Source organism: Salvia miltiorrhiza, chromosome 8, assembly GCF_028751815.1.
Source record: "Salvia miltiorrhiza cultivar Shanhuang (shh) chromosome 8, IMPLAD_Smil_shh, whole genome shotgun sequence".
In the NCBI taxonomy this organism is placed as follows: domain Eukaryota; kingdom Viridiplantae; phylum Streptophyta; class Magnoliopsida; order Lamiales; family Lamiaceae; genus Salvia; species Salvia miltiorrhiza.
Window position 1 is genome coordinate 18,882,947 of NC_080394.1, and position 10,117 is coordinate 18,893,063.

The 10,117-nt window shown below is 36.2% G+C and overlaps 5 protein-coding genes across 6 annotated transcripts in view; 4 read left to right on the top strand and 1 right to left on the bottom strand.

The window, feature by feature from the left end:
- The window catches only part of LOC131001633 (uncharacterized), a 465,975-nt gene that overhangs the window by 413,946 nt on the left and 41,912 nt on the right, over positions 1-10,117 (bottom strand). The window lies entirely within an intron of this gene.
- The window catches only part of LOC131001564 (MLO-like protein 4), a 182,515-nt gene that overhangs the window by 67,841 nt on the left and 104,557 nt on the right, over positions 1-10,117 (top strand). The window lies entirely within an intron of this gene.
- LOC131001591 (3-dehydroquinate synthase, chloroplastic) lies at positions 371-3,499 on the top strand. The gene is made up of 8 exons (XM_057928088.1): positions 371-917; positions 1,407-1,557; positions 1,663-1,830; positions 1,931-2,157; positions 2,456-2,579; positions 2,810-2,872; positions 2,952-3,095; positions 3,181-3,499. The coding sequence occupies exons 1-8, from the start codon at positions 592-594 to the stop codon at positions 3,310-3,312; spliced, it is 1,335 nt and encodes a 444-aa protein (XP_057784071.1). The 5' UTR covers positions 371-591; the 3' UTR covers positions 3,313-3,499.
- LOC131001683 (rac-like GTP-binding protein RHO1) lies at positions 4,665-8,138 on the top strand. The gene is made up of 7 exons (XM_057928251.1): positions 4,665-5,239; positions 6,070-6,157; positions 6,282-6,391; positions 6,511-6,574; positions 7,370-7,434; positions 7,538-7,603; positions 7,693-8,138. The coding sequence occupies exons 1-7, from the start codon at positions 5,141-5,143 to the stop codon at positions 7,792-7,794; spliced, it is 594 nt and encodes a 197-aa protein (XP_057784234.1). The 5' UTR covers positions 4,665-5,140; the 3' UTR covers positions 7,795-8,138.
- Positions 8,616-9,577, top strand: LOC131001692 (ubiquitin-conjugating enzyme E2 10-like). 2 transcript variants are annotated; one of them, XM_057928267.1, is made up of 4 exons: positions 8,616-8,892; positions 8,958-9,085; positions 9,159-9,263; positions 9,331-9,577. In XM_057928267.1, the coding sequence occupies exons 1-4, from the start codon at positions 8,823-8,825 to the stop codon at positions 9,472-9,474; spliced, it is 447 nt and encodes a 148-aa protein (XP_057784250.1). In that variant the 5' UTR covers positions 8,616-8,822; the 3' UTR covers positions 9,475-9,577. The 2 variants fall into 2 exon arrangements, with proteins under 2 accessions (XP_057784250.1, XP_057784251.1); XM_057928268.1 differs by having other exon boundaries at positions 8,733-8,892; positions 9,362-9,577.

Below are 10,117 nucleotides of genomic sequence, written 5' to 3' on the forward strand. Positions count from 1 at the left end.
ATATTTAGAAAATATAATACTTTGTATTAAATGAATACATTTGTGCTATCAAATGTATATCTTATGTTTATTAAACGTAAATATTTCTATTATGGTTTAATGTTCAAGGTTTAGGGTTTAATGTTCAGGGTTTAAGGATTAGAAAATGTAATACTTTATAGGGTTAAGTACCAAATACCCCCAACGTTGGGGCCCCTATCACGTATAGAACCCTATAGTCAGGGTAGACTCTGTTTACTACCTCAACGTGGCTAAACCTAAGCAAATTCCCCCCAATATTGGGGCCCTATCGCCTATAGGACCCTATAGTCAGGTATTAAGTACCAAATACCCCCAACGGTGACTTAATGCAGGGGGTATTTGGACATTCGCTATATGAAAAAGGGGAAAAGAAATAAAAAGAGATTCCTCACCTACCGTATTTGGTTAATTTTGGTGGCATCTTCTTAACATGAAACACACACACACACACAAATTCACCTACCACAGACCACCAAACCAAATCACAATTCACATAAACACCTAACAACAAAATCAAATTCGATTCACAACAATCTCCCAACTCTCAATCCAATCCACTGATCCCCGCGAATGGCTGCTGCTTCTTCTTCCTCTCTCTGCCCTAACGGGGCCCTTTCTATCTCCACCTCTTCCCGCAACCGCCACAGGCAACTGACATCTCTCGTGCGCTTCCCTGCCTCCACTTCGTCCATTTCCTCGGTCTCTCGTGTGTTCTTTGATTCCAAGAACCGTAATTCCGCTGTGAGGGCTTCGGCGACTCCGGTGATGGATCAGTCCACTTCTGCTTCTTCTTCTTCGCCTGCTGTTCCTACAGTTGTCGAGGTCGATTTGGGGAACCGGAGCTATCCGATCTACATAGGGTCCGGACTTCTAAATCAACCCGAGCTGCTGCAGAGGTAGTTAATTTGTTCATGCAATTTGTTTGACTATCTTTCCGTTTGCAACTTGTTTTGGGAGTTAGTAAAACTGCTCAATTGATAATGAGGTTGTCTGATGATGTTTAAGTCCATAATTGTGGTTTTATTATCATTAGAACCTATATTTGTTTCTAATTATTATTCAGAATTTCAATGTATTGGCTTTCTTGGTGTGTGCCTAAGAGAGTTCCTTTATACGACTTTACCTGTTTCATGATTCATAATATTGATCAAAGTTCATTTATCAATCTATACCTAAAGCAAAGCAATGAGAATACTTGATTTTTGTTAAGATTCCGTGATAATAATGTTGTTTATCAAATTTCTTGTTTCAATACTTGACGAAAAATTTGATTCATCTGTTTCTTCTTAATCTTTTTCGTGGGGGTGTAAAGATAATTCATTTGAGTTTAGCTTTACTTTTCTTCGACTTCTATGCTTTTTTATAAGTTTTTTACTGTGTTATAGGCATGTTCATGGTAAGCAAGTCCTCGTGGTCACCAATACAACGATAGCACCACTGTATCTTGATAAAACTATCTGGGCTTTGACGGAAGGAAATCCTAATGTCAACGTTGAGAGTGTAATATTGCCAGATGGGGAGAAATTTAAAAACATGGTGGGTGTTATACTTTCTTTTACCCCCTGGGTTGGTTGGGGTGGGGAGTAGAAAATTGAATAATTCTGACTTTGGTGAGGGCGGCACTGTTTCCTTCTTTGACAGGAGACACTAATGAAAGTATTTGACAAAGCTATTGAGACACGAATGGACCGGCGCTGTACCTTTGTTGCCCTTGGTGGTGGAGTCATTGGTGACATGTGTGGATATGCTGCAGCTTCATATCTTCGTGGAGTGAACTTCATTCAGATTCCAACTACTGTGATGGCACAGGTTTGAGTCGTGATGACTGATTGGCACATGTATGCAAGTTGGTTGGTAGATAGATTGATGTTTCTTTTAAGTTTATTTATTACATTGTTTTCATATTTAGGTAGATTCTTCTGTTGGTGGTAAAACTGGAATAAACCACCCGCTTGGGAAAAATATGATCGGAGCATTTTACCAACCACAATGTGTGCTCGTAGACACTGACACATTGAACACATTGCCGGATCGTGAATTGGCATCAGGGCTTGCAGAAGTAATTAAGTATGGACTTATTAGAGACGCTTCATTTTTTGAGTGGCAGGAAAAGAATATGGCCTCACTGATGGCAAGGTAAATACACGTGTTAGATTTGATGCTCCTTATGCATGTATGATATGAGGATACTTAATGTCATTCTTTCTTGTTTTCTTCCTGATATTACATAAATATGTTGGAATAATCCGAGTGATAAAAGTGAGAAGTTTGTTTTAGCTCATGCTAGATAGTCTAAATTTTCAAAATATGTTCCTTCCCCCTCCCTCCAGTTACCACTTACTCCTTGTGCTCCTCTGGTTTATTGCTTTATTCCATTATTACATATCTTGGTATGCACAATAGGTGAAAAATATCCCCTTTTGCTTGTTTGCAGGGATCAAGATGCATTTGCTTATGCAATCAAACGCTCGTGTGAAAATAAGGCGGAGGTTGTTTCCCTAGATGAGAAGGAGAGTGGACTAAGGGCAACTCTCAACTTGGGCCACACTTTTGGCCATGTGGGTATCCATTCCTGAATATAACAGTCGTTAAGGCTAACGGGAATCGTTCTAATGAGCTAAACTATGCTTTGATACATCTGAAATGCATGACTTACTTTATTGTCTTGGTTAAGTGATCGAAATATTCTTTCCTGCTTTACCCACTGAAAGCCGATGGTTCTGACATATAAGTTTGGATCTTGTTGAGGTACTCTCGTTCTTAATTGTCTTCCTATGGAAATTGACAGGCAATTGAGACTGGTTTTGGGTACGGGCAGTGGCTTCACGGGGAAGCTGTTGCTGCTGGCACGGTATATTTACTGTGTGGACCACTGATTCTTGATCTATTTTTCCTTTCTTGCTGAAAGATGCTGGGGGTGCATATTTCAGGTTATGGCAGTTGACATGTCTTACCGGCTTGGCTGGATCAAGGAGTCCTTAGTAAAGCGAGTGCATAAGATCTTGCAACAGGCCAAGTTACCTACATCGCCTCCAGAAACCATGACTGTCGACATGTTCAAGTCTGTGATGGCGGTAAGATAGTATGCTACACAAACAAAACACCCCTTCCCTCTTTATGTGCCCACTTCTTATTACCCAAATTTGTCATGCAATGTAGGTGGATAAGAAGGTAGCTGATGGCCTGCTAAGGCTCATCCTTCTAAAAGGTCCTCTCGGCAACTGCGTTTTTACGGGCGACTACGACAGACAAGCCCTCGACGACACCCTACACGCTTTTAGCAAGTCGTAGTTTGTTTAACAGGTGTTGGTGGTGTATGCTATTTTTGTTTGATTCTTGTGTATCATTTCGCATAAGGTGTTTATGTACCATTACCAAAACTTAATGCTTTTCTTTGTATTGCAAACGTTACCAATATAGCAATGATGTCCATCGAGAGTTGTACTAGTAATCTCACAAATTTAACTTCCTTTGATCATTGTTTTATTCGTACTTAAAAGAGATTCTTCTTTCCCATCTATCTATCTTGTATATACTCCGTTCATCTTATTTTTTGGCACATAGATTAATGAATGTATGATTAATAAATAAAGTGAGTTGGTGGAGAGAGAGAAAAATATATTGAAATTTGAAAAAGTAGGTAGAGAGAGAGAGTAAGTGATGAGCTCATTAGTTAATTAATAATTTTTCAATTATACTTCAAAAAATGAATGAGATATCCCATTATAGAGAAAATGAGATATTTGTAATGAGACAGAGTGAATATATAATAGCAATTTTCTTTCCTATGTGGTAATCCCATAAGTTTTCATTCTCGATTTTCTAAGTTCCTCAATTTTTGTCCACTTAATTCAAATTTTATTTCCAATAATTAATTACATTTTTGAATTAAAAAATCTACATTTTATAATTTAAGACTTAATTAAATGTGTAGTCACTATTTTCCTTGTATATATTTAATCATTATAATCAATTCAACCAATTTGATTATATTTATTGTTCTATTTTCACTTATATGAAAATATATTTATTAAAATTTTATTAATTATATTATACAAAACAAGATATCTGCTTATTTTCCCTTTAAAAATATAAATAAGATAAAATTAATATAGTAAAAAAAACTAACATGTCATTAAGGATAAAAGAAAATATCAAAGAGAGTATAGAGGAAAGAAAAAAAATATTGTTTTAAAACATTAAATTACCATAACTTGTTCATTCTAAATTTTTTTCATGGTTTTTAAAATTTAAGAGTCCATAATTTTTTTAATAATGCATAAATGAAGTAATTCATTTCCCTTTTAAAAAAACAAATGAGGTTTTTATTTATTACTATTAATATTAGTAAGGAGCAAAGTTGTGTGGATAATTTTGTAATCATCTCAACTATTAAGAATTTTATCACTAATAACTAATAGGCCCTAAAGAATGAATGATACGGACATTTATGACTAGTTCCTTAAAAAGTAAGAGCAATGATGAGTGAATGATATAAAATGGGGCATTCAGTCATTTTTTTTATTATTTTCTTAAAATTAGGATTTAGTATAAATGTATAATGCAATCATATTATTATTATTTTAAATTAGGAGACGGTGAACGGTGAGGATTGAATTTCAGAGTTATGTTTTTAAAGGAGAAGGCTTAACGGCATGGATGGGGCATGCATACATGCATTTGAAGAAGAGCGAGAAAGTTGTTGTTGTAGAATGTAGAGAGAGAGAGAAGCGGTTGAATGAGAAGAGCATTTCCCGGCTAAATAAGGGCACTCCTTCATTACTTACTGCCCACCCATTACTCTCTCTTTCACAAATCTCTCCCCTTCGATTACCTATTTCTCTCTCTAGATCTCGATCCCCAATTTTCTCTTCTTTCCCCCACCCCCATGCATACATTTACTCTTTTTACCCCAATTTTAATGCTTATGCTTTGATTTTTCTGCCGCTTGCCGCTTGAGGGGGTCGTTTTCTGCTCGCTTAGGGCTCTCATGATCGTGCGATGCTGCTGCTTTATGTGTGATTAGGTGTGTTTCATAATTCCGCAGTGCTGATCAGGTCTTCACGGGAAGATCTGAGTAGAGGGAGAGAGAGGGAGAGTTTCTCCGTTTGTTGGAATAATGAGCGCCTCTAGATTCATAAAGTGTGTGACGGTCGGCGACGGCGCCGTCGGGAAGACCTGTCTATTGATTTCCTACACTAGCAACACCTTCCCCACGGTCAGCCTCTCTGCATTTTTTTAACAATGAGTGCGTTGGACGCTCGAATTGATTGTTGATTGTTGCATTTGAATCGTTTTTGTCGTATGTTTCGTCTTTAACGTGTTTTCAAGGGTGAAATTGGACAGATACTTAAACTTTTTTTTTTTTATTATTATGGACCTACTTTACAATGATCGGTTAGATGGTTGGGTAAATTAAATGAAGAATTCATACGTAAATCCCTTTTTCCCTTTTTCTTGGCCCCAGTTATGTGCGTTTTAGCTATGGCTTCAGGTGTTATCTTGTTTTATTTTTCTCAGTGGCTTTTTTTAATTCATGCATGACAGTTTGGAGAGTGAGGAAACAACCAAGCATCTCGAATTTGAATGGTTTATTGAAGATTTTTTAGTTTTGTTGCGCTGATGATGATGATATAAGTGGACTATATGATTGTGCAGGAATCTGGTTTCACTTATTATTTTTCATTTCCATAAATCTGGTTTGGTCCGGATAGTCCATTCTGCTTAGAATTTACATGTCCCAACTCAGTCCATATTGGTAGATGACTTTCTTCCACCTTTCATCCTCACCAGATTTAGGGTGGTTATCAAAGTATGACCATTGATATAATCATATCTGAGATTGTGTTTCTAGTGCAAGTTTTCTTTGGATGCCAAGAAATTGTTGCCCACACTAGAATTGGGATGGACCCTAACATGTAGTTACTGATATCCTGTTTGTCGCTCTGAATAGTCCCTGAGCTATGATGTTGTGCTATTCTCAGTTGGACGTTGAAACGTAGTATTCTTAATGTTTTAACTCATTTTTCTACATCTTGAATGCTACAGGATTATGTGCCTACTGTATTTGATAATTTCAGTGCAAATGTCGTCGTTAATGGTGCTACCGTTAACCTAGGCCTCTGGGATACTGCTGGTAAATACTAGATATCCTTCATTGACATCTCTACTTATAACATTGCAGGTGTATGTGCTAGCATTGTTATTTGAATGTGTAATATATTGTGAATTTTTGACATATATTTTATTTTATGGAACAGGACAGGAGGACTATAATAGATTAAGACCATTGAGTTATCGTGGAGCTGATGTTTTCATTTTGGCATTTTCACTCATAAGCAAGGCCAGCTATGAAAATGTTTCCAAGAAGGCAAGGATTCGGACTGCTCTCATAAGTTTTATCCAGCTCTGATTACTTTCCTTTATTCTAATTTCCCCAGCAAGATTGTGTATTCTCTTCTAATATTTTCGTTTTCATTCATTTTCCAGTGGATTCCTGAATTGAAGCATTATGCCCCTGGTGTCCCTATCGTTCTTGTTGGCACAAAACTAGGTAAGGCTTCTGATTAATTTTTTATATTGCATATCCTCCTGGTTATAAAGTGTCAAAAACACAATATGGAGTTAGATGGATGAAGGATATTGTTTCCCAGATGAACATAAGTTCTAATTTTCCCTGCTGCCACAACTTTCAATAATAATTTTGATATATAGCAAGAAAGTCTTTGGTATTTGCTTTGCTCTTTACATTGTTTATCCTAAAAGTAGTCTCCAAATTAAAGATGTACTTGGTAGAGGTAATAGATAATAGCTGAGAAGCGGTTTACCCTCATTTCAGTTATTGGTTACTAGTTTGTAACTATATTGAATTTAAGCTTTGGTTTTACGTCTATGTATGTAAATATTACATTACCTCATACCTTGATAGGGCCAAGATTAGCTGCTTCCTGGTTTAGGCTTCTGTTGTCCGAATGTAAATCTTACTTTTAAAAGTTTCTTCCAACTCTTGTTTGTGACTCTTATTAGAAACAACTTGATAACATTGAGGGCAAGCTGTGACTAGTTGCCATTCATGCTGCCATCATCTGCTTTTCTTGTTCTGGGTTCAGATCTTGGTCCTACTTTTAAATGATTATTTCTTTGATCCTGCCCAATATATACAATGTTTCTGCCATTAAGTTGGATAATCAAGGACATCGAATCCGGAAGGAACTCGTTCTGGTAATTGGTGTATATCCATTATTAGGATTGTCTCTTTACATCCAGATATGCATACAAAGTCATTAAATCTTGTAAACATACTGTATAAACAATATTTCTGATCTGTGGATCATTGACATGGAATCAGATCTTCGAGATGACCAGCAGTTCTTTGTCGACCATCCAGGTTCTGTACCAATCACTGCAGCTCAGGTGAAATTTATGCACATTTCTTTTTCTGAGTTACATGTGGGGGCAATGGTTTGTGAATATTCCTCCAATACCCAAACATATGTGACCTCTCTCAAATTTCCAGGGGGAGGAGCTGAGAAAGTTGATTGCGTCTCCTTCTTACGTTGAATGCAGTTCAAAGACCCAACAGGTCTTTCTTTATCTCAATTTTCACTGCATCGTGTCAATCTTTCTGCTTTGTCTTCGAAATATATATTAAACTGGTATGCTTTCACGCAGAATGTCAAACAAGTCTTTGATGCTGCGATTAAAGTTGTGCTCCAACCGCCGAAGCAAAAGAAGAAGAAGGGGAAGGCTCAAAAGGCTTGTTCTATATTGTGATCATCGTATGAGGTGTAATGATATGTCCACCAATCTCTCTCTTTCACGCTCGTGTCGCTTTCCGTTTCTTTTGCCTCAGAAGAGAACTAGGAGTGCCCTTGCATGCCCCTTCCATCAAAGCACGCAACCTTCATGGAACTAGGTGGATCAAATCTCTGCTTTGTGCTTTGATATCCAAAGTGTTACCTCAACACTTTTAGGCCTGCCCTGTTTTAATTTCTTCTTTTCTTTCATTCATTAATCAGACCAAGGTTTTATGATGTTGGCTATTGTTAAGGGTTCTTACATTCTGTCTTTGACTTGATTTATATTTTTATATATATATAGAAACACACATATATACATATTCCTTTTGCCAACTCATTTGATGCAATTGTGTGAAATGCTCACCACTAATCTACTTGGACATTTTTAATTATTGGATCATGTTTGTTTTTTCTTAAATTGTTGGCTTAATTATCACGCGTAGTACTTGGAGTACTATTTATGCACCATATAAGGAATAAAGTTTTTCAACTTGAAAAGCAAAAAGATTAGATTCGTTTTACCTTTGGGCATTACACCTACTTTCCGGAATGTATATTGGCCAGTTTCTATATTTGATTTTACAAAGATTTTGCAACTCTCCTCTTAAAGAAATGTGAACTTTTTGTGGAATGAAGATTCCACCGTTGAACTTGGCCATTTTTTAGGCATGTTTCATTTTCATTCTGCTTTTATTACAAGGTGCTATGAATTAGGATGTTAGAAAAGGGAAAGTAAGAAAATAATATTGGAATACATTCCTCAAAATTAAGTAATGAAATTGTTCCCCTCCACCAGCACCAGTTGTTGAAGATATACTTGAAAACAAAGTCCATCCATTTGAAAGTGTGGTATTTGAGGGATGGGATGGGATTTATTGTGTTAGAAAGTAATGGGAATTGAAAAGAAAAGGGGTGGGTGGGTCCCAATGTTGGTGAATGGAATAGGCTATATAATGATAGTAGTTGTTCCATTTGAAAACAAGCAGAATCCTAGGGTAATAAATGGCTTCAAGAAGAATTCTCAAGGAGCTGAGAGAGTTGCAGAAGGACCCTCCAACATCATGTAGTGCAGGTAAGGTATGAAGAAAAGTTGGTATTAATTATGGGTGTGATTTGTTAAATGGAAATGAATGACAGGTCCAGTGGGTCAAGACATGTTTCATTGGCAAGCAACAATAATAGGACCAAATGAAAGCCCCTATGCTGCTGGTGTTTTCCAAGTTACCATCCATTTCCCTCCTGATTATCCTTTCAAACCTCCCAAGGTAACTTATCATCATCATCATTCAATTCTCTTTTTTATTAAATACTATTATGGAAATGAATGATTCAATACAGGTAGCGTTCAGGACAAAAGTATTTCACCCAAACATAAACAACAATGGGAATATATGTTTAGATATCCTGAAAGATCAGTGGAGTCCAGCTCTCACCATTTCTAAGGTATTTAATATTGGAATCTTGGTTAGAGTTTATTTATTTATAAAAATATGGATGCGATGCGATGCAGGTACTTCTTTCAATATGTTCATTGCTAACAGATCCGAATCCAGATGACCCATTGGTTCCTGAGATAGCTCATATGTATAAAGCTGATAGATCCAAATACGACTCTATGGCTCGTACCTGGACCCACAAATACGCCATGTGCTGACTTCAAATATTATCAGACCAACCAACCACTTTGTTGTCGTTTACAATTTCTTTTTATATCTACCTACTCAATTATATCTCAATGCATTTCTACTCTTCATTCATCTACTCTGTGGAATATGCAAAGATTTATTTAATTACGACTCTTAATTAAATGAGGAGATATAGTTAAATACTTCATCTCAATTTGGACGGTAAATGAGTCCAGTTATTCAGATTTTGAGCTTATTTAGTGAAGTTCATTAACTAAAATGGAGTCGAGTTTGAGTATATACCACTTGGCTAGTTAGCTCTTCAACATATTCTTTTAGTCAAATAGCTTGAAAATACAAAATTGTTAACTTGGTATAACTTATTCTTTTATACTTTAATTAGTAATAAATAAAATAGATTAGACTATCTACATCAGAGTTTTCAGCCCGAAAATGTAAGTGTAGGCCATAATTGCAACTTGCATTCAAATATCAAGCTATTTTTACAATATTTCAAAAGTCATACTACAAATTTTGGAACTCGAGTCAAGGGTGGTCAGACCATAAACTATAAATTAACTAATAAATATCTAATTGGGTTGATTTATTATTGATAAAATGATGAATTTAAGTATTTATTTATGTTTTTAAAAGTAAAATCTAAATTTAGTA